The 23,741-nt window shown below is 37.2% G+C and overlaps 2 protein-coding genes across 6 annotated transcripts; both read right to left on the bottom strand.

Annotated features, from left to right (window-relative positions):
- Window positions 1-784: 784 nt before the first annotated feature.
- On the bottom strand, window positions 785-12,460 carry LOC104103661 (peptidyl-prolyl cis-trans isomerase CYP37, chloroplastic). Of its 3 annotated transcripts, none has more exons than XM_070177188.1 (12): window positions 12,181-12,458; window positions 11,003-11,260; window positions 10,832-10,921; window positions 9,849-9,944; window positions 9,244-9,351; window positions 8,574-8,623; window positions 3,525-3,627; window positions 2,708-2,761; window positions 1,521-1,679; window positions 1,303-1,425; window positions 1,134-1,183; window positions 785-1,024 (listed from the first exon to the last, which is right to left on the bottom strand). In XM_070177188.1, exons 1-12 carry the CDS (start codon window positions 12,370-12,372, stop codon window positions 910-912), a joined length of 1,398 nt encoding a protein of 465 aa, XP_070033289.1. In that variant the 5' UTR covers window positions 12,373-12,458; the 3' UTR covers window positions 785-909. The 3 variants fall into 3 exon arrangements, 2 of the variants coding, with proteins under 2 accessions (XP_070033289.1, XP_070033290.1); XM_070177189.1 differs by having other exon boundaries at window positions 11,003-11,268; window positions 12,181-12,319; XR_011408420.1 differs by having other exon boundaries at window positions 889-1,024; window positions 1,134-1,225; window positions 12,181-12,460.
- A 3,918-nt stretch (window positions 12,461-16,378) lies between these two features.
- LOC104119414 (3',5'-bisphosphate nucleotidase AHL) lies at window positions 16,379-22,381 on the bottom strand. Of its 3 annotated transcripts, XM_009630921.4 has the most exons (5): window positions 22,055-22,381; window positions 17,782-18,466; window positions 17,124-17,485; window positions 16,809-16,917; window positions 16,379-16,718 (listed from the first exon to the last, which is right to left on the bottom strand). In XM_009630921.4, exons 1-3 carry the CDS (start codon window positions 22,212-22,214, stop codon window positions 17,182-17,184), a joined length of 1,149 nt encoding a protein of 382 aa, XP_009629216.1. In that variant the 5' UTR covers window positions 22,215-22,381; the 3' UTR covers window positions 16,379-16,718; window positions 16,809-16,917; window positions 17,124-17,181. The 3 variants fall into 3 exon arrangements, with proteins under 3 accessions (XP_009629216.1, XP_009629217.1, XP_009629215.1); XM_009630922.4 differs by having other exon boundaries at window positions 16,379-16,970; XM_009630920.4 differs by having other exon boundaries at window positions 16,379-16,917.
- Between the last annotated feature and the right edge of the window lie 1,360 nt (window positions 22,382-23,741).

Raw genomic sequence — 23,741 nt, 5'->3', positions numbered from 1 at the left:
ACTCAAACGAACTGGTCAACACACCCCTAAATACCAACGCCACTATAAAAAGTTTCTTAGCAAAGTAAACAAACCCATCATCTTTCCTCCTCCTAAGAATTCTTCAAAACAATTCCCCTTTTGTTCAAAGAAAACAAACCATCATCCTTCTTTCTTCTTAGAATTCTTGAAAATACTTCCTTTTTGGTTCACAAGAAAGATGGAGGTTCTTCCTTCAATGGAAACCATCACTCAAAAGTTTTCACTTCTACCAGCAAAGTCACCACCAGTAGGCAGAACCAACAGGGCAGACAGGAAATGCAATTGCAAGAATAGGTTTCCATCATCACCAAGGTCTCAACAACACAGAGATTCATCGCCACGCATTTCAAGAACAGTCAGGGCAACAGCAACAAGCCATTATAGTCTGCGGAAACTACATGGATCGGCAAACAAAGAGATTATAAAGAGGGCATTAACACCACCGGCTCGTCGACTAACCTTGAGATGGTTGGATTTTAAGCCAACTCCAAGTCGCCTTTGTAATATGTCCGCTGCTTAGTTTTGTTCTTATGTAGCTACTTGGATATAAGATGTGATGTACAAAAGAAACTCAATGGATCAGAATATCAATTATTTATTCTTTTCATAAATGATGCTGGACTTCCCAACATTGCTAGCCATTTCAAATTTTTTTTCTTCAGTCTGAACTAAACTACTACAACTTTTAAGTTTGACAAATGCATATTGTATCCAATAAACATTATCATTCTCTAGCAAAGCTTATCTAATTTGCACAGAAATGTAGTGGAAGTGGTATGAAATACACTATGTACGTTATGTTTTACAAGAAGCAGCAGCATTTTTGGTACAAAATGACCTGCAACAATGAATGAGATATAGAATTGCCAAAGAATTGAGGATAGAAGGTCAGTTCTCCTGTGGTGGTAAGAAGAGGCGCTCTTTGCCTTCCACCAGCTTCGCAGATTGAATTATGTCACCAGTTTTGATCTGGGGAAGGATATCTCTACCGATAGTTGTATATCTATGCATCATAAGACACGATTTACCATTAGAGCATCTACAATCACTGGTTTGTTGAATACACAATAAATTTTCACAAATATCTGACAACATTTTTGAAGAAATCATACCCGAAAACCGAAAATTGACCCTCCTCAAACGACAAACCTCCCAAGCCAGACTGAAAAACAACATTTCAATTGGAAAGTTGGGTGGCGATATTCTGTAGTAGGTTCAAGTGGTAACTTTAAGAATAAACAAGAAGAAAGGAAAGAATGGTCTATACTGAATGCTACTTACATTTCTCTTATCGTAAAGATAAAAGAAGAACTGGCTTGGTGATGATAACTCCTCCGATACATCACTATGAGCCATTGCAACTGCACCATAAACGGACAATGGAAGGACAGGCAGCTCTCCATCCTTCCATAACAAAAGGAATATACCATAAGCACAGCACAGCACAGCAGAAATAAATGCCAAAGTGGTCTGTTAAAATCCATGAAACCTATGCATACCTGGACGCTTAAAGTTGTTCTATAAAGGGGCTCAAATTGTCCGGATGGCTTAATTTCCAAGGGAACACTATACCCTGTGGCCTTCCCCAAGTCGCTGTCTGAAAGAATTGCTTGGTTGGCATTAGTTAGCTTCATCCCATCATATGCCCCATCAACCACCTACAGAATATAGATTTGTTGTTACCATGACAGTAATTCTTATTGAAATAAATCTAAAGATGAGAAGTCTCAAGGAAACTATAACCTCCATACTCTTCAACTAAAGTAGTTATCAGGCCCAACAAGAAAGATGTAGGAAAAGAGAGGAGAAAAAACCACCATTACATGTTGAAATTGCTTCAAGTGAAGAAATACCCAAGTCTGATCAGTATGTGTAATGGAAGTACAGAGTTTTTCTCAAAGGGAAAAAGAATGGAGAAAATTATTAGTAGTCCGTCCCACGTTGGCGTGGAATGGGGTTGTTTGCCTCCTTATATGATATTGGACAATTCTCACCTCATGAGCTAGCTTTCGGGTTGAGTTAAGCCCAATTTGCTACCCGATATTGGGCCCCCGTGTTATACTGTTCATGCTCCAACTATTTATTTCTCAGGCGTTTTTGGGGGTATTAGAGTCCCACATCGGTGTGAGATGGAGCTTGGGTAATCTTCACCTCATAAGCTAGCTTTCTGGGTTGAGTTTAGGCCTAAAGTCCATTTTTTAGCCGTAGTAAAGAAGGTCCTTATCCTTGTAATGTAGATGTTTCTTATCCAATAGAGAAAAGGAGCTCTCCCAGAGAAAGAACTAACAATATGGAAAGCATTTGATGGACACAAAGGAAAACACGAACATGTCGAGGTTAGAAAGTAGATGTACACATGCAAGAACCAAACCAGTCTTTTGCTAAAGAAAATGTTGAGGACGACATGCTCACAGAACGATACTAGCCAAAAATGCAAGAAGAACATTGCGCTCAGCTCATCACTTAAAGGTGGTTGAAATATTTTTCATATATCATGATGAATACTTAAAATCCTCCAATATGTCCTAAAAGACTACTTACTGATATCGGAATGACACGGACCCAAATGGACCACAATGATATCGAGGATCATATGGCTAACCCTGACTAATTCGGGACTGAAGCATAGTTGTTTTTGTTGCATACTGAGTACTTACATGGATGAAGTGAGATTCCACTACCTTACCAGTTTTGCGAAGTTCCCTGCTGTCAGTGGTGCTGAATACCCATCTAAAACCACCTGCATTGTGTCATTATACAGTTAATACTTTGTGTTGGCCAGAATATCCATCTGAAGAATATGACAAGTTATAATAGTAGAATATAAAACTTTCTCCTCTGGTGCAGGCTCTATCATATGAAAGAAATTGTTAACCGCCTCAGAAAAGCAGAAGCAAATGTTTAATTGGGGAATACTTCATCATACAAAAGCAACATACTTTTTATTTCAAAAACACATTACAGGACAGGCATTCAAAGAAAGAGAAAACCTATAGTATTTCCCCATCCTGAGAGTTCTGAGGACAATGAACTCTTTAATTAGGAAAAGATCCCTTGAAATGATTGAATAATCAATTTCCTGTAAAAGGAGAGATAACATACTAATGTATATAGATGATGCATTGTAGCATCCAAAGGAACATGCTTAAGAAAAGTACTAGGAATTGATGATGATGATGACAATGATATGCATTCACTCTGCAAAAGATGACTCATATTATCTTCAGTAACTCTTCTGGAAGACAAAGCAAGAAATAGATGAAACTTTCCCTTAGTGTATCTGCTGAAAGAATGGGGCTGTTCTGGACAATTGAATAGCATCATCAGATATCTACAGGGTGTATGCCAAAAGAATGGGAATAGTGAAGTGCAAAGCACCCGTGTGCATATTATCAAATTCAGAATAAAGTATCAAACAAAGAAATGGGCAGTGCCAGAGGTTTTCATGACATCTACCCAGGTACCATATTTAATCTGACTCTCAAGTAAAGGATCCGACATACCTGAATTTTTGCAGTGTTTTTGGCTACACCAGCAGCTTCAGGAGAAAATGTTGAACCATCTACTTTCTCAACTGTAAATTCAACTATTCCTCTTCCTGTGAGCCTGACGCATTTAGTAGAAGAATGTAAAATAAACCATCTTCCCCAAAGAAATTATTAAGTAGTTGTTTTAACATGGTTGCTTATAACTTGAACGTGCAGTGTGCTTTCAAAAGAACACCCCAACTCAAGTTTTCCTCCATAGGGATGCAATAATATTGCTGTTGTGCTAAGAAACCATAATGTGAACACCCGGCTATACAAAGGCTCCATAAGTGTCAACTACTGTACATGTTTGTTGTCTAAGCAACTAGCTATATAATGAATCGTGGAAATGTTGCTTTATCTTCTTTCAAAGTTCTTATGTTATTGTCTCGTCGATAATTTGACACAACCTACTCAATTATTATCTCGATTCACGTTCTTTCTCTTTTTTTTTTTTTTTTTGGGGGGGGGGGGGGGGGGGGGGGGCAAAGGCGTATCCAGGATTCGAAGGTTGCGGGTGCCAGCATGTTATGCATACAGTATACATGTCAGTAGTTACAAAGACAGATTAGGAATAATGGATCGGTTCGCTTAGTTTTTGGTTAATTTGAATAGGCCTTTCATTCACAAAGCAAATAAGTTCGATTTTAGTTTAAATTTTTAACGCTTAATTTAAACACATTCTAAATAAAAATACAAAAAAAAATAACATTTCATGAAAGAGCGACTCCAATATAAATATTTGCTTAAAGAGTAGCTTAACTACACTATATATTCTTTGTTTGACTAGATTAATTTACTTATATTGTTCTTTGTTTATTTTTCCATCTTAATTGTTGAGTTATATGACAATTATTTTCAAAGAAAAACCTTCAACATTCAGCATATGATATTCGACTCAAAACGACTATCAATCAAGCCATTTAATTTTTTTTTTCAAAACCCAATAGAAGATATTGCTCAAATTATATTCCAATATATATAAATTAATATCGTTTCATTAAAAATAAAAAAAATTATATGCTAATTAAAATCAATTCAAACTACCTATAGAAAATAATTGTTCATAAAGTAAAGTATAATGATAGAAACAAAATGAGGACTGAAAGTTAAACAAATGAAGAAAAGAGACTTAGCAAGTAATAAAAGGAAGAAAATGAGGGAAAGAGCCGAAAAAGAATGAAAAGAGGTGAGGCCTTAGGCTCAACTGAAAATAAAGGAAATTTTAATAAGTAGAAAAAATGAAAAATCAAAGGAGCTGTTCCAACAGGGAATCAAACTTACATTCATGAGGCCAAAGAAAGCCTCCAAAGGGAAGGCTGAACCAATGGCACCCACTTCCACTTTGTGAATTTTGGGTGCCACTCTATTCATATATACGTTTCTTCACAGATGATATTATGTACATAGTAAGAATTTTAGCGAAGCGAGCGGGTGCCGTGGTACCCCTACCTCATAAGGTAGATCCGCCCGGGGGGGGGGATTGCTGAACAGCAATTGAAAGTCATCTCCTACAATATATACAATTTGTCATCTTTCCACAGGAAGATTTGTTCATATGCAGAAATATGTTTATTCTTGCCATACCATGTGTATCGTTAAGTGATTTTGTCTGCACTCCCTATCTAATTAAACACTCATATCTGGGAGTTGCAACATTTCAAAAATCATTCTTTAAGTTACGCCTGCCCTCCTATGTTATTCTTGCAAACATCTTGGCACCGAAACCTTCTCTAAAGTGAATCAACATCAGCTGACGGTCTCAACTGAAGTGTAGTCTGGTTTAAACTGTTCAATGTGAATCAATATCAGCTGGCGGTCTCAATAATCATTAAGGCTCTCCCGTAGGCTTTTACACACCACAAAGAGAATTGAGAAGAGGTGATTCATTATCATCTTTTCCATCTATAGTGCTTAGTAAGAATTTTAGCGAAGCGAGCGGGTGCCGTGGTACCCCTACCTCATAAGGTAGATCCGCCCCTGGGTTCCGCCCGGGGGGGGGGATTGCTGAACAGCAATTGAAAGTCATCTCCTACAATATATACAATTTGTCATCTTTCCACAGGAAGATTTGTTCATATGCAGAAATATGTTTATTCTTGCCATACCATGTGTATCGTTAAGTGATTTTGTCTGCACTCCCTATCTAATTAAACACTCATATCTGGGAGTTGCAACATTTCAAAAATCATTCTTTTAAGTTACGCCTGCCCTCCTATGTTATTCTTGCAAACATCTTGGCACCGAAACCTTCTCTAAAGTGAATCAACATCAGCTGACGGTCTCAACTGAAGTGTAGTCTGGTTTAAACTGTTCAATGTGAATCAATATCAGCTGGCGGTCTCAATAATCATTAAGGCTCTCCCGTAGGCTTTTACACACCACAAAGAGAATTGAGAAGAGGCGATTCATTATCATCTTTTCCATCTATAGTGCTTATGGAAAACTTTAGCCTAAAACTGGTTGAAAGTTTTGAACTGTGTGACTCACCTAAAAACTTAATTTGTTAGAGAGAGTATACTTTAAGAGAAAAAAAGGGCAGCCCGGTGCACAAAGCATCCCATGTTCACGAAGGGTCGAGGTGTGATACAGACAGCCTACCCTAATGTAGGTATTAATGGCCGTGAAAAACTCCTTTTTTTCATGATGGGTGGCAGTGAGACTCGATCCCTGGATCTCTACTTGCACTGGTACCATATTGAAGTGTGACAAACTCATCTAAAAGCTTAAGTTGTCAGAGATAGCATAGTTTATTTACTTAATTATGTCTTCAACAGAAAGGATTGCTTAGTTTTTCTTATCAGGAATATAGAAGTTTTGCTTATTTATTGGTGCAACATGACATCCGCCAATTTATTAGAAGCCGAAGACATGATTGACTTTCTTAGCTTTCTACACAACCTATAATGACCTCAACTTTTGGATGTGGTTTTGACTGGCACTCTCTTTTTGCTGGTTTACATCAATAAAATGTTCTTCTTACCTATCAAGATATTAGGAACAGAGAAGTCAACAGAGTGCATGTTTGTCATATTCTTTATGTTGATACTTTGGTTTTGTCTGATGCAGACGAGGAGCAGCTATTACATTTGAAGAGGTATATTGTTTTAATTTTTCAATCAAGGGCAGCCCGGTGCACAAAGCATCCCTCATTCACGCAGGGTCCGGGGAAGGGCCGCACCCCAAGGGGTGTAATGTAGACGGCCTACGCTAATGCAAGCATTAGTGGATGCTTCCACGGCTCGAACCCGTGGTCTATAGGCACACTGTTTAACTTTTCAAGCAACGCAGATGAAAACCTTCAGGAGTTAGCAGAGACAATGGCGATGTGTTTAAAGAATATCCCCACAGTATACCTTGGACTACCATTAGGATCCAGAAATGAAGAAAAAAGTGGTTGGAGAGGAGTTATAGAAAAATGTGGAGAAAGTTAGTTCATGGAAGAAGCAGTATCTCCTTTGGTGGAAAACAGACATTAGCGAACAGTGCACTTGATGGCATCCGTGCCTACTTGATTTCACTTACATCTACCCCAGGAAAGGTAGAAAACAATTGAACAAGATCAGAAGAGGAACTCTTGTGAGAAGTAAATCAGGAAGGAAGGAAGATTCCTCTGGTTAATGGCAAAGATTGATTCAAGACAAGGTCGGTGGGAACCAGGTGTCAAATACCTAAATTTACATATACCTAAGATTACATAACAAAAGCTTATTGTTCACAGTCTTGGAGAATTAATGATAAAAGGAATAAACTGTGGAAGCAGATGATCAAGCATGGGTCCGGGATGCAGAACTGCTGGAAACTAACCCTGTCACTTCCTCTCAGTGTGTGAAAATTTGGAAACAAATCAGATGTTTATGGAGTGAATTCCAGAATAAAGTAACGACTCACTATTGGAAATGGTAGAAGAGTTAATATGTGGATGCACAAACAGCATGGGGAGGACACTCTAGCAGAAATCTTTCCAGAACTTGGGAATCAGCAAAAACAGTACTATTGCTGAATGCTGTAAATGAAAGGGCTGGAACATCCAAGTCCCAATGAATTTAATGATTGGGATGTTGAAAGAGTTTATTTGGTACTCGAAATATTAGGAGTAATTTTGGATGCACGACAAAAAGATTCCTTCTTATGGATGGTAAAGGACAGGAAATTCTTGGTGAAGTCATACCTATTAAGAGCAGAAACAAGAGGGACTACAGACAATCATGGAATATGATCTGGAGAACCAACATGCTTTGACTGGACAGCCATACATGATGCATGGTTGATACAAGATAACCTGCAAAAAGGAGGTTTCCATTTGTACAGCTGGTGCACTCTGTGCAAGGAACACTCAGAAACAGTGAATCACATTATGCTACACTGTAAATATGTTTAGCAAATCTGATGCATGTTTTTGAGCCTTTATTGGGTAGTGTGGTAATGCCTGGCAACTTGGTGTAAGCTGTGTGCAACTGGCAGGGGGAAGGCTGAGGAAAGAGCAGAAACAGATCTGGAAGATCAATCCTCTTTGTATATTGGACAGACTGGTCAGAAAGAAACCATAGGTTCTTTAAGGAGAAATCAGAATATGTAACTTTTGTTAACTACAGGTGCATTCAAATTTAAAATTTTGGTGCAAGGCTTCTTTTGGTGCTGGGACTTTTGGAATCCGTAGATACTTAAAGAATCCACTTCCAGCCAACTTTTATGCATATGCAGTACCTCCTTCATGCTGCTGCTTGTAAAAAAGGAGTTACACAAGTGCATATGCAACGTGCCTGCACTTTGCACCGTGTACAGGACTTCTGCCAATCCACACATTGGTATCACAGTAAATATATAACAAGAATCAGATGTCTCTCCCTCTCTAAACACGCACACAGAGTAAAGAAGGTGGGAAGGTATTAGTCAAGGTGCACAGAAGCTTGCTTAGACTCCAACATTATAGAAAAAATATAGAAAAAAGGAGGAGAACGAGAGCAATCTATGTGTCTAAAGTATAAATGCTATATTTAGAAGAGAAATCATGAGAAGACTTACCTTGGGTATTTCAAGTACTGTGCCGGCAACAAAAATGATAGCCCTGGTGCCTGTAGAGAGATTATGCCTTTGAGAAATTGTCAACTACATTAAAAACTTTACCCTGGTAATTTTATTAAAGAATGTATTATAGACTTAGAGTGAAAATCGTAATGCATGAGAGATTTGGATAGTTTGATGCTACGGGCTATTCGCCTCAAGCTGTCCTTCGTTATATTCTTCAAAGCACAACATTTCCTAAGTGAAAATTTTTAACCTTATTATTGCTTAATACAACAACAACAAAAAAAAAATCCGGTGTAATCCCACAAGTGGGGTCTGGTGAGGATAGTGAGTACGCAGCCTTACCTCTACCTTGTAAAGGTAGAGAGGCCGTTTCCGATAGACCCTCGGCTCAGGAAAAGCATAGTCATAGCATTGTTGAAAAGAAAAACAATAATGTATAAACCATGGAAAGGAAACGGTAACACGAAACAGTACCAACAACAACAAGATAACAAGAAAACTGAAGCAAAAGAAACAATTGGTAATAATACAAATCTAGGTATAAGAAAATACGAGAATACTATTGATCCTTTAGGTAAGATCAATTATTGGTTTACGGAACCATCTATAAATGTTATCGACATAGTAATAAATGTGCCTAATGCATGAAGGGGATCATAAATACCTGTAACAACTCCAGCTGTGCAACAGTGTCTAGTGTAGATGCAAGGCCAACTGATACTTTATCTGGATCCTTGTATTTTATGTATTGTAGAAGGTTTTGTAATCCACCCTGACAAGATAATAGAGAAAGTCATCTTGATCGCAGTAGGCGTTATGTTAAGAGATATCATCTGTTTAATAATTTCTCTAAGGAAATTAAGAAATCTGTGAGACAGCCAAAACATCAATCCCTGACTGGTTGCATTAACATCACATCATACATCAAAGCATGATAAAAGAATCGCTGGAATATTCATACAAATCAGAAAATGTACTATCACAAATGCATAAGATTTCACAAACTTCTGCAACAAAACAATACCGTAAAGCAACATAGATGTGCTCTTGGATCAGATAGCCATCACTGCCATTGGTTCAATCAATTAAAGGATCACATGTAATAGTTCCCAGTTTCTTTTTCTTTTTTTTCCCCCTTTTGGGATCTAAACGTAGCTAGTACACAATGAACCTCGACATTGACGCAGGTTTGTGACAACCTGGAAAGTAAAATGAATCATCTAACCTAAAGTACTTCTAAATTGAACAATCTAAGTTAGTTCATGCTACCTTGCCGTCTATAAGAGATGCGTACAAGACTGAACCCTCTTCCCTCAGTTCAGCTGGTATGCTCGCCAAGATGGATGCCTTTTCATCTGTTGCAATCTGAAGAGATATTGAAGCACTAAGAATAATGCACTTAACACACCAGAAATAGTTCCACTTTCACATTTAATGAACGTAATACCTTCAGATACATGAGATGAAAAAGAATGGTACTTATATGTTAAAATGGCAGAAGGATTTCCTGCCAGCTTATTTCTTAGTGGCTTCTTACTTCTAATATACGGGACAAGATTTATTCTGGAGGGTATGGGGTGGGGAAATGAGAGCCAGATCAATATCCGTCGTTTGGTTGAAATTTATTCTAATGGTTACAATTCAGACCAATTAGTCCATATTATTATCTCGCTTCAACACCAAGGGGATCATTTCATCCCATTGGAGGATGAGAGATTGTGACGACATGAGATCAAAGAAGTATATGTCCATCTTTGCTCTACTTCCCCCAGCTCTATCACCTCTCCTCTCCCCACACCTAACTCCTACAATCCCCCTACCCAACCTCACCATCCCAACTAGTTTTTCATTTTAATATGTACTTCAATTATGATTATCTAAATTAAGGGTATAATTTTGAGAGAAGATAATATAACTACAATGAACAATCATATACTTAATTTGAATCAGACACAGAATAAGAGTATTTCATAACTTCACATCTTTTCATTATAAGTGGAGGCATTATTTGTTATTTGCAGAACCAAACGACTTGTTCCAATCAGTTGGCATGTAGCGTCCACATAACTAAGCAGCTATTATATGCAGGGTATCATCCCAAAAGTTCTCTTCTATTCTTTATTGTCTGGAAATGGCCTTACACCCAATACTTCTGTTAGATGGCTGTGGAATATGTCAGAAGAGTGGGGACCTTGGTAGAGGATCAAACCTTATCTTATATCTAATTTGGTTGCAAACAAATAAAGCAATACCTTAAGCGCTTTCTTCACATTACCCTCCATTGTTCCAAATGGTTTCCGCTGTGGAATCCTGAGCAAGTATGAGATGTCCTCAAGAGAATCCTGCATTTAAACAAAAAGGAATGGTGATACTGCATGAGTCTGGCTCAACCAAAATATATTGGCAAGACAAAAATAAGTCACCTGTATAGTTTTCATATTTGGGTTGGCCGGGATAGCTCTTCTGAGAGCTAATTCTCCTGTTCTTGGGATGTTTGTTTCAGGGGAATAAAGCACTGCCTCAGCAGGAGAAATGGGCCAAACTTGCCAACCATCAAAAGGTATTGGAGATGCAATTTCAATAAAGATAAGCATCACAGCCATTAAACTCTGAAATTGCTTCATTGTACTCTCCAAATGTGTTAACAAAATGGACGGAGTAGTTGGCCTCTTTGTCAATTCCTGCATAACTGAAAACCCATTAAGGAGCTGAGAGGGTTATAAAAATTGCATTTTCATCATTCTTGAATCACATACATAAATGCTCTATAATATGTTTACGCAGGTGCAAATATGTACGAGTATGTATGTATGTGTGAGAGAGAGAGAGATGTCTACATTTCTGTTTGAGACGACAAAAAGAAAGATAAAATGCATATGCTAGTGTCACATGCCTTATTTAGAATCTTCAGAGTATTAACATTTTCATACACTTAAGAGGATTTGGGTTGGTATCAATCTATACCAAAGAATACCAGTTGCTCAAATTAGATTGCACCCACGGGCGTGGCCTAGTGATCAATGAAGTGAGAGGAGATCCGTGAGGTTTTGGGTTCAAATCACAGTGAAGCAAAAACAATACTAGGTGATCTTGTTCTAATTTGCCTAAGCCTTGGTGGGACTTACCCGATACCAGTGCTGGTGGGAGGTAGCAGCCTTGGCGGGAAAGTTACTCGATAGTAGTGCTGGTGAGAGATAACAGATACCCAGTGGAATAGTAAGAGGCGTGTACAAGCTGGCGTGGATCCCATCATCATATAAAAATTAAAAATAATCCCTTAACCTCCTAGCCTTTCCTCCCCGGCTAAACTATTGCAAGAATTACATTTGATAAATAATATGATAATCCAAAGACTTTTAAGTTTTGATCGGGATCAAAGCCTTATTTGCTAAAATTAAATATCAGTAAAGAGTAATAAGTACATTCAATCCACCAACTACTCCTCAATCATAAACTATTTATGAGTCAGGAGCAGATGGCAACAAAAGAAGAAATCACAAACTATTTATGAGTCAGGAGCAGATGGCAACAAAAGAAGAATGTAAATTTCACAAACTTTTAAGCTTGAAAATAGCTAAATTATGAGTAGAATTGAGCTAACCAGTGAAGCATTCTTCTTTGCGGCAATGCGAGTTATAAGTCTAGCAAAAATTGGTCTTGCTGGAATTGTAATACCAAGTGGGCTGACCGGAAGTAGGAGGTGGGTACGGAAAAAGGCTTTGTTTTGAAAAGAATGAGGAAGATAACCACAGGATCCTGCCCTGTGAGATATAGTGGAACAGGATAACGCCATTGATAGTGAGTTGAGTTCCTTGTCAGATGAGGTTTTGGCGCGCCTCGTCCAATGCTTATCCTTTATCTTTCTAGTGACTATTCTTTATTCCTTCTTTTTTCTATTTGATTTAGACATTTCCCTATATGAAACCCCTCTAATCCAATTAATTCATATTAGTGGCAGATAAACCAAGGAAATAAACATCTTTCCTACTAAAAGAATATTCATTTTCCATGCTCGGCAAAAGGAAATTCAACTATTTCACCATATCTCTGAGTGGTATTGCGATCTATTGACAAAAATATAAAATATGGGAAAAAGATATTCAGTCCCAAAAAAATTGTATAAGTATTGCATTTCCTAAATGTAACGACATTGGATAATCGCTTCAAAATTTATTTTTAAATTTAACTTCCGAACGACAGTTGAACACCGCCAAAACGAAGCAGACAGACGGCTACTTTCATTTACAAATATTTAATATAAAATATTCGCAGATGTTTGACACAAGGTCTACTTATCAATTACCAAAACTAATACTTAGTAAACTGATATTTCAAATTAGTCAAAATTTTTGGATTTATTTAAGTACTTCTCTTCGTAATTTCAGTATTCATCTATGGATGATAAGAATCATCACCCCAACATGCGCAACATATGCAGTAGTAGTTTCTGAGGATTTTCATGAGAAAATACATTAGTATTTGATAAGGGACTGACTGACTGGTTGGGGTGAAATTCAAAAATAGCGGGATTTATAATTGTTAATTAAAAAATAGTCACAGTTTAAAAAAAAATCAAAATTTAGTCATTTTTCATATAAAGATAAAATCTGAACAAAAATACTGTTAAACATCCGGAAATATTTCAGCATATATGCTAGAGTTCGAATTTTTTACATATAAGCTTCCAACATAATATGCTGGAATTTTATAATGTGCTAGCTCCATAATCCCGCATATTATGCTGGAACTTTTCCTGTTTCAGCAAAAGAGTGGCTATTTTTCAATGACTTCGCAAACGCTAGCTATTTTTTCATTGCCAATCCGAAAAATGATTAGCCCGTACTATTTTTTTACACTGGTTGAGGTACAGGAACAACTTGAGGATTCTAAATTCTAACTTCTGTGAATATTTAGTGTGTCTATCTACTACAATCTTCAGACAAATTTACACAACACTTGTGCTTGTAGATTGTAACAGGCCACTCGACACAACAGTCGTCAAAAAGAAGTCAAGATGCAAGAAAACTGGTTCGGGCACAACTGTAAAAGAACATATGAGTAATTTTGCGTCAACATGCCTCCTTACTTCCCTTTTGTCACCGATCCGGAATTCCCACCCTCGGGACCGTGTTAGTGCCTAACATTTCACTTGCTAGACAAGCCAACGTTAGAATAGCTTCTAGCCATTTTTAACAATTCAAAGTAATTAATAACCAAGAACTAAATAAACCGAAATAGAGTGAGAAAATCATAACAACAACGATATCTAAATACAATCCCAGACCTGGTGTCACAATTGCACGAGCGATTAAAATAATACAAATAATGGTCTGAAAGAAAGTATAACTATCTGAAATGAAGTAACAGCTAGAATAAGGTAGAAGGGGACTTCAGGCTGCGAACGCCGAGCAGTTGTACCTCAAGTCTCCGTCAGGCAATCAATCCGAGCAATCTACTGACCGCAGCTAGGACCAACTCCAAAATTTGCACAAGAAGTGCAGAGTGTAGTATGAGTACAACCGACCCCATGTATTCTGTAAGTGTCGAGCCTAACCTCGACGAAGTAGTGACGAGGCTAAGGCAGGTCACTTACAATAACTTGTACGCAATATAATAATAATAACAGGAAAGAAACACATGAAAAGTAAGGCAGTTAACTTATGAAAATAAACCCAATCCTTGAAAATCAGTAAAACCAGAAACATAAGTCCTCAGAATCTCGTGTGAAAACACTGAAAGCTAACACAATGCACAATGAATACAAAACACAAATCCATTGCGGCGCGACACCCGATCCCACCGTACAAATACAATCATTTCTTATTTCACCGTATCAATAACAAGAATAATATATAAAATCCGTTGCGGCGCGCAACCCGATCCCACCATATAATTAGATTAAATATCACAATCCCCCCTTATTTCACCATATCAAAATCACATATAATTGTTTTCATGTGAATTACATGTGTAGCGGCGTATATGCGAGGTGACGAGTGCATATACGCCGTCAAAATAATTATTTTCATGTTTTTCCGTATTTCATTAATTATTTTATTCCATGTCTTAACTATTACATGCTTTAATTGCTTTCTATGCCTTAATTTGCTATTTGTCACTTATTATTCTGGTATTAAAATGTTAGTTTCTTCCATGCTTTCATGATTAATTGCTATTTTCCTTAATTGTCTTACTTGTACACCTTAACTGTCCTATATTTGGCTTTGTCTTGTTGCTTTATATTAATTGTAGCATTCCTTGATTTGGTACGGGGTTCTTTAAGCTTTGCTTTCATATTCTTTAGTCGTAGAAATTCTTGTGAATTGAGTTGTTGAGTTGATCACATTTATTGAATTTGTTTATGGATCGGGTTGCACGCCGCGATAGATGGAATAAAGGAGGATTGATATTGATATGGTGGGATCGGTTTGCACGCCGCAACGGATTTTATATGTGATTTTGATATGGTGCAATAAGGGAGGATTGTGATATTTATTCTGATTATATGGTGGGATCGGGTTGCGTGCCACAACGGATTTTATATGTTATTCTTGTTATTGATATGGTGAAATAAGGAAGGATTATATTTGTACGGTGGGATCCGGTTACGCGCCGCAACGGATTTGTGTTTTGTATTCGTTGTGCATTGTGTTAGCTTTTAGTGCTTTCACACGAGATTTTGAGGACTGATGTTTCTAGTTTTACTGATTTTCGAGGATTGAGTTTATTTTCATAAGTTAACTGCCTTACTTTTCATGTGTTTCTTTCTTGTTATTATTATTATTATTATTATACTACGTACATGTTATTGTAAGTGACCCGCTTAGTCTCGTCACTACTTCGTCGAGGTTAGGCTCGACACTTACAGAGTACATGGGGTCGGTTGTACTCATACTACGCTCTGCATTTCTTGTGTAGATTTTGGAGTCAGTCCTAGCGGCGGTAAGTAGATTGCTCAGATTGATTGCCTGACGGAGACTTGAGGTACAACTGCTCGGCGTTCGCAACTCTGAAGTCCCATTCTACCTTATTCTAGTTGTTTACTTCATTTTAGACAGTTATACTTTCATTCAGACCATTATTTATATTATTTTAATCACTCGTGCACTTGTGACACCAGATCTGGGATTGTATTTAGATATCGTTATTATGATTTTCTCACTCTATTTCAGTTTATTCAGTTCTTGGTTATTAATTACTTTGAATTGTTAAAAATGGCTAGAAACTATTCTAACGTTGGTTTGACTAGCAAGTGAAATGTTAAGCGCCATCACAGTCCCGAGGGTGAGAATTCTGGGTCGTGACACCTTTGCAGTTGTGCAGCTATAATAAAATGTAAAACTCACAATGGAGCTCTATTTACAATATTGTTCTCTCTCTATCTTCTACAATATAAATTTACCCAACACTTGTGCTTCTGGAAGGTAACAGGCCTCTCGAGTAACAGTCTGTCAAACAGGTTAGTCGAGATGCTAGAAAACTGGTCTGGACACCACAGTAAGAAAATATGTCTATTAATTTTCGGTCAGCATGGCATGAAGCCATAATATTCAAAACTCACAGGCGAACTCTATTTACAACACAAGATCAACGGGGCCTCTCTCGATTCATCCACCAAAAGACTTTTACAACTTCTGTGTCCTCAGTGCCTATTATTTCTCTAGACACAATAAAACTTCAGCTTTCTGTGACAACTGGACCAACTGGGATTTGAACAAAAGAAGTATTCAACTCATTTACTAAAATAGGTTTGTAAATATGGTTGGTTTTGAACATCCTAAAACCATGGGACATGGGGGGAGATTAAAATTTTGAGGAGCCTCTGACTTTCAATCGAATAAAGCTCTAAAGGCGTTCTTGAATGATACAAGTTTCAATTTGTAGTTTGGTAATATCAATAGAATACATTAAAGGATTATTGTATGGTAAACATCTCCCACGAGTCAAATTGAGTCACTAAACATTCCAATCCATTTTAAAACTGAGATATCTACCAATAGTATCAGAAGCCAGCATCAGTCCTCTTGCATCTATTTTAAGGGAGGGGGCAGAAGCGCGGAACATATATGTACTTTTAACTTGGTCGTTGAAGCATGAAGTTTCGCCTCCACAGTCCCAGAACGACAAGCAAACTCTTCTCTGCAATAGTAACTACAGTTTTATCTGCTTCTTGGTAAATCAACCAGCCATTTAGGAAACATTTCTCTGCAACATTAGCCTCAGATTTACCTGTTTCTTTAATAAACCAGTCCGCAATTTTATAGAATATCATCCCAGAGAAAACACAGATCTTCATGAACCATTGCAAAAGCGAACTCCATTTGCAAAGGTTTGTCACCTGAAATATTACCACTTCTAAATTCAAATGTGAATAGTACAAAATTTTACCACCTGCAGTCATAAAATTTCCCAATAATGAGACTACAAGTAGGAATCTAAACTCAGGTTGGGCATTGGAAATCTGAGATCTTTGGTTTTATGAAATTTAATTTAGAGAAGCAGATGCAATCCAGTGAGACGCTAAATTATAGAAAAGGACTTTACCTGGAAGCACGTAATAAAATAGGATTCCATCACCAACTGTCTAGCAGATAAGAGAGGCTCATAGATTAGAGGAATCCCAGCTGGCATAAACAGCTCCAATTAGTTTCTCATGCAGCTTAATGCCGGAGCAAACAACTATTCCCCTATCAAGACCTTCCAAGTATATCCCTCTAGAAAAATCAAGTGAGCGCCCTCCTGCATCGGTTACAACACCGCCAGCCTCTTGTACAAGGAGAACACCAGCTGCGTGGTCCCAAATCTTCTCTTTGTAACCAGCTCTTGCAAATTTCATGAAAATTTCAGCATCTCCCTGTGCTATGGCCGCATATTTTACCATGCTATAGACACGGAGGGGCTTATTTCTGCCAGTTGATATTAAAATGTTAGAAAACACTATTCACACAAAGCTTAAATAACATATCAACATGTATTTATTTTTCTTCTTGAGTAACATATTAACATATTTTTCTTATAAACAAGGGTAATGTGTTGACCCAAAAACACATTGGGAACAAGTCTAGGAAGACGGAAGGAACTTAGTATTGCAGTTAATGAAAGACCTAGTCAACCTGCAAATTTAACTTTTGGAAACTAAGTGAATTCTTGGAGACTGGCTCTAAACAGGCAATAGTTTACAGGAGACAGATTGTCAACAAACCTAAGCCCAACAGAGCAAGCAAGTCCAGCGGTGAAGCTGTGATTTGAATTGGCTCTCTCGACTGGCTCACAAAAAGTTGCCAATGCGGCATCATCAATTGAAGAGACATGAATTTGTTTTGCAAAATTTGGCCACTCAAATTTCCTATCGCCATAAACCAGTGGCTGCACCCAAGCTTCACCAGTACCTTTCCTTGTGTACATCACACATCCTACTTCCAACACATCAGATGAGTGCATTGAAATATCTGATGCGATATGATTTTGCTTCTGGTTATTAAGCCGGTCCCTCTTCACATGGTAATTAGGACAACCTAGCACTCCCATTACAACTTCTCCATTATCAATCAATGCTAGTGCCACAGCATATTGACCTCCACGCACAAACCCCAATGTTCCATCAACCGGGTCAAGAACCCAATGCCTACCGACAGGACCGCCACTTGAACTGCAGCGACTAATAGCCCCAAGAACTTCTGAAGGCCCCAGGGCTTCATCAGGACTTTTTAGGCCATATTTGGAAGCTTCTGCTAAGCATTCGTTGACCGTGCTAATAACTTTACCCAACAGACCTGCTGAGTCAGATTTGGAGAGAGTTTGCACGTCTTCTTCAGCTATTATGGAGACATTTTCGCTGCCAAAAGCATCTGAAAGGATCCAGCTTACAGTTGCTTGCACACTCCAATCTATCCGTACAAACAAATCGAGGAAAACACTTAGCAGACATGGAGGCAATCTATGGATATTCTATAAAAAGTGAACATTTGAAAATATTAATGCAGAATTGCAGGTAGAAACAGTAAGAGAACTTCCACGCTGAATATGTTAAGGAGTAGAAACAAACAATCCAGACAAATATGCCCGTTATAGGTGTCAGGTTTCTGTTAAACACTATCAAAATCCAGTAACAACTCTAGAAAGCCTGAGCAAACAATCTAGAGATGCTGTTTCGCTCTCCTACAAAGTCATAATCGAGAGACATCAGACGCCGGAGTAGTGTTACTGGAGAATCATCCAAAATTAAATTATTAAGCAGCCAAAATAAAAAATAAAGCATCTGAATTTCTTCTATTCAGTGAAAGAAAAAGAAAAAAGCTACTCTGTTTCATTTCATGTGTTTTAGTTTGACTAGGCACAAAGGTTAAGATTGTAAAAAAGACTTTTGAATCTTGTAATCTTAAACTTAAGTGTGTATAACATACCAAAAATACACTTTGAATCTTTTGATCTTAGACATGCAATGTCACTGAACTTAAAGTAATTTTTAAGCATAAAGATCAGTTAATAAGTATAGAGCAGAAGACAACAGACTGAAGCTTTTGTCGAGTGAAGTTTTTATGTCTGGTAAGAATCCCAATGGTGTGGTACAGCGGTCAATGAAGTGAAATGAAACCACAAGAGACAAGGTTCAGATCCCAGTAGAGGCAAAAAAGTCTAAGTGATTCTTTTTCATCTGCCTAAGTTTTCATAGGTACAGTTACTCACTATTTGTGCTGGTGGGAGGTAATGATTACCTGGTGAACAATAGAGGTGTGCACCAGCTCCCCGAAAACCACCTTTATATAATAATTAAAAAAACAATAGAGAATCAAAGCTTCTTCTGTTAGACCCCTAAACCAAACATGTTGAAATTGACCAACAGTTCCCATGTCGAACTAACAATACTGTCAATTATCTGACCATCCAAGCATTTTCAATTTCCACGTGAAACCCACATCTCTGTAGTTAATGAAAAAAGAATAGGCAATCTTTTATATTATCTAAGGATATAACTTCAACCAATCTGAGGTCCGTTTCCACTTTCCAACTATTTTAAAGCATGTATTTGCCTCTGAAAAAGAAGTCTCTCCTTCAACAAATTAAGAACATCGTCACCGGATAAAGATACATTAAATTTTATCAGACCAACAGCAATGTAGCTAATGTGGTTAAGCTAGTATAAGGGGACATATAAATACACGGAATGTAAAGTCAAAATTATCTCAGAGTAATGAGTATTCTTTACATAATATTGTGTACCAAAAATAGATGCTTATCTCATTCTTGAGCTACTTCTTACTTTCTCTTTGTTGTGTCAAAATTTAGAAGTAGCCAACCCTTCGTTTCCACATGATTCTCATTTGTAATCAGATGATTGACGTAGAGAAGGGAACTTTGCTTCCCCTATGGAGGTTCCCAGACTTATTCAAGAAAGCGTCCTGGCTAAGGAGTCACAAGTTAAAGTTGTGTTTGGAAAGCGGACTAGACAACATTTGGCTAAGGTAGAAGCAACAAAAGTAGTAAAGGCATGCTGTAAATAATGCAAGTAAAGACTGAAAGACAAAGGACAATTGAACTGAAGTCGATTGACTGGTTGTGTGATGATTGCATTATATCCATCGGTGTACAATATGTGCTATTTATACAAGAAGTCTTAACAGACTCAACAGACTGTCTAATCATGTCATGAGTTCTATCCATAAAAACAAGGTACGGTCTATGGAAGTGGCATGGCTTGTGACACATTCAGCCAACTCCTATTGCACGTTAATGGATCCTGTTGTAGATGGCATTCCACTAACATTACTTGAGTCCAAGGAGAAACAATTATGCTGATGGACAGTGCTTAGACACCCTTTAGCAAGGGTATCATCCGAAACCATTTCGTAAATAAATGTTCCTTACACATGTTTGTGTAAATTCTATTTTTTTAAGGAACACTATGGATATATATATATATATATATATACTCCCTATGTTTCAATTTATGTGAACCCATTTGACTGGGCACGGAGTTTAAGAAAAGAGAGAAGACTTTTGAATTTGTGGTGTAAAATGAGGCACATATATTTTGTGTGGCTATAAATCATTGCATACAAGTAAATTGTTTCCAAGTAGGGAAATAGGTCATTCTTTTTTACACGGACTAAAAAGGAAATAGGTTCACATAAATTGAAATGGAGGGAGTATATATATATATATATATATATAAAATAGGCGGATACCACTTAAAAATAATAAGGAAAAAATATTAATTTGGGAATAGAGGTAAAGCCCTTAAAACAACCACATTCCAAGACCCAACTGGCCAAACACATATACAAGTCCGAATTATGACAATAGGCCAACAATGTCTACGTAATCCCTGCATAGGCTTTGTTGACGAGGTCTTCATTGTGCTAAAAGACATAATCAAATGCAGTAATTTCTTGGCTTGTATAAAAGTAATTACAAGCTTCAAGCCGAATATGTCAGGCTAAGATACTCTTAACATGATATTATATTGTCCGCTTTGGATCAAGCTCACACGGTTCCCACAAAGAGCCTCACACTACTAAGAGTACCCCTATACTTCATATGTAGCTTCTTTCTTTTATCAACTTCTAACGTAAGACTTTCTTCGCACACCCAACAATATCCCCTCGAACTAAGTACCGCATGGACCATCACCAAGATTTATGGACTTATATGGAGAGTCGCTGTGTGTCATCCATCATCTGAGTGTTTATGGTCACCAAAGCCCACAAGCTTCTTCTTTTGTGTGCATATCCACATAACAGTAAAAGTAGTAAATCGGCCCGTAGATGGGCAAATACGTCAAGCCAGGTCGTTTTATGCATCACTATGTCATCTTTATACTCGTTTCACAGAACCATCAGCTCTAATACCACTAGTTGAGCTAGCAGGCCAGAAATGATACGACTAGTTGGGCTAGCAGGCCAGAAATGATAGATATTATCCGCTTTGGATCAAGCCCGCATGATTTTTCTAAACTATTTAGCAGTAAGAGTTTGCCTACACCTTATATGTAGTTTTGTTTTCGTATCAACTTTCAATGTGGACTTTGTTCGCTCACTCTGCATAATTATCCGTGTAGCCTACTATGAATCGGATAATATCGGTTGACAAGACAAACATTAAGTCTATCCCTTAATGGACAATGGCCCAATTGCGCGTCCAATTCAACTGACGACACAAATTTCGGCATTAACACCCTTTTCCCACTACAACTTCAATCCTACTTCTAGCTCCCAGTATATGAGAAAGCAATAAAAAGAAAATGCCATATTCCAGGGTGTGCTTTCAACACCTAAAGAAAGCTGCTAAATTTCCAGTGAAACAAATGAGCAGTAGAGTCTAGCTCAAAGAGTTCCGCATTAAAAACCAAAATCATTACTTCCTTTGGGGCCGGGGAAGGGGTTCAAACCCCCATTATAACAAACAAAAAAAAATTAACACAAAAGCATTCTGCAGAAACCCAATACGAGAAAAATGAAGAAAAAACAAAAAAGCACCTGCAACAGTAACAAGAGAATCATCATCCTTGGACTTAACATCATCATCAAAAGTGGCAGAGAGCAAACTCTTTTGCACCTTTTGACAGAGAGCACATGCCATATGCACAACCCTGACGGCCACATTTAACTCCTCCGAGTATTTCTCATTATTATCCATTTGATGACAATTCCAATAAATTTGGATCAGACCCAGATGGAGAAAAAATTTCAGAAAACAGAAATCCCACCTGTAGATTTGGGAAAGTGGAGGATTGCTTTATATGGCATTGGCATTTGTTTTGGTTTCGTGAAAGTAAAATGAGAAGCACAGCCACGGTACTCCACAAAGTTGTCACTTGTCTTTCGCATCTTCTTTTTGTTTTTGTTTTTTCCTTTTTTTCTTTTTCTTTTTTGACTCGCCGCCTACCATCAAACACATATAAATCTTTTTTTAATATAAATTGAATGTTAGTTTATTGATTTAAAGATTTATGTTTACTGAATGAATGTAGTCATCTTTAGGGTAATGTGCATAGTCTAAGGATATATAAGATTTCTTTTGATTCTTTTCTTACTTAGCTTTTTTTAACTAGAGTTCCTTGCATATGTATATATACCTCCCACGTGCTGGAATAACACATAAGTTATTCTCCATGTCTTGCCTATTATTTTCTTAAATTTGTGTGACGGTCTTTGACTGAATATAAAATTTAATTATAAAATAAAAATAAAAATTGAAACTTGTGCCTAAAATAAGCCTCGACATTTATATGATCATAAATCATCTCACTATTAGTAAAAAAATAATTTTAAAGTTAAATTGTTTCTAAATATAAAACGAACATTCTTTTAGTACAGACAAAGAAAAAAGTATAACTTAAAACAGAAAGAATACATGCTGTTAGAGCAACTAAAGTTTAGAACTCTGATCCAAGGTTCAATCCTTCTTGGTATCGTTGCTTTGATCAGATTTTGCATATTTTTACATATTGTTCTCTCATTTCTTTTATTTTGAAGGCTATTTGTGTGAGAAGCTTGTAGATTTGAGTTTTGCGATCCTTAGTTCTCGATTTAGATCGACTTGATCAGGAAATAATTTGGGCTTAGAAATGAGTTATAATAATGCGTCTGTGACTGAAATTTTCTAGCAACATCCAAAAGTACTGAATATAAATTGATTGGTTCAATTTATTTTTTTTGGTCGAAATGGAAATATTTTTACTCAACCAGTATAAGCAATTTATAATTGCTAGTGCATCTGGACTCTAGAACTAGACCTCAAAACTAAATAAAAACCACTAACAACATTCAGATTGCGCTAATATTCTAGCCGCACTAATCTATATCTATCTATATTATTATAAAAGTATGAATACAAAGTTGGTTTATCAAAATAGCCTTAAAATTTAAATATAATAACTTTCAAGGAAAGGCCGTAACCGGAATTCCAACGTTGGTCCTCTAATCCTATTAGCCATAGGACAAATACATGAATACATCCGGTTGTCCCTAAACATAATATCAATTCCTCCAAGGAACACGTTATACTTCCTAAAATTCATATATTTGACAACCTCTACTTATATTGTCCAAATCCTAAACTAATACCAATAACTCTAGGAATCCATTCCTATTACAGATTTAATAATTTGAGAACTTATTATATTACTGAATCCATCCATTAGGAAAAAAGACTCAAGCACTT

The sequence above is a fragment of the Nicotiana tomentosiformis genome, chromosome 6 (genome assembly GCF_000390325.3).
Source record: "Nicotiana tomentosiformis chromosome 6, ASM39032v3, whole genome shotgun sequence".
Classification (NCBI taxonomy): domain Eukaryota; kingdom Viridiplantae; phylum Streptophyta; class Magnoliopsida; order Solanales; family Solanaceae; genus Nicotiana; species Nicotiana tomentosiformis.
This window is presented reverse-complemented; position numbering and strand designations above follow the sequence as displayed.

What these genes read in the sequence shown, in the direction of transcription:
- LOC104103661 (XM_070177188.1), bottom strand. Translation starts at nt 12,372, where the DNA reads ATGGCGTTATCCTGTTCCACTATATCTCACAGGGCAGGATCCTGTGGT. An exon ending in CAAAGAAGAATGCTTCACTG is followed by an intron (nt 11,261 to 12,180) that starts GTTAGCTCAATT and finishes TCAGTTATGCAG; the next exon opens with GAATTGACAAAGAGGCCAAC. An exon ending in CAGTACTTGAAATACCCAAG is followed by an intron (nt 3,628 to 8,573) that starts GTAAGTCTTCTC and finishes TAAATGCGTCAG; the next exon opens with GCTCACAGGAAGAGGAATAG.
- LOC104119414 (XM_009630922.4), bottom strand. Translation starts at nt 22,214, where the DNA reads ATGGATAATAATGAGAAATACTCGGAGGAGTTAAATGTGGCCGTCAGG. An exon ending in TTCTCTTGTTACTGTTGCAG is followed by an intron (nt 18,467 to 22,054) that starts GTGCTTTTTTGT and finishes TTGTACGGATAG; the next exon opens with ATTGGAGTGTGCAAGCAACT. An exon ending in GCTTGCTCTGTTGGGCTTAG is followed by an intron (nt 17,486 to 17,781) that starts GTTTGTTGACAA and finishes ATCAACTGGCAG; the next exon opens with AAATAAGCCCCTCCGTGTCT.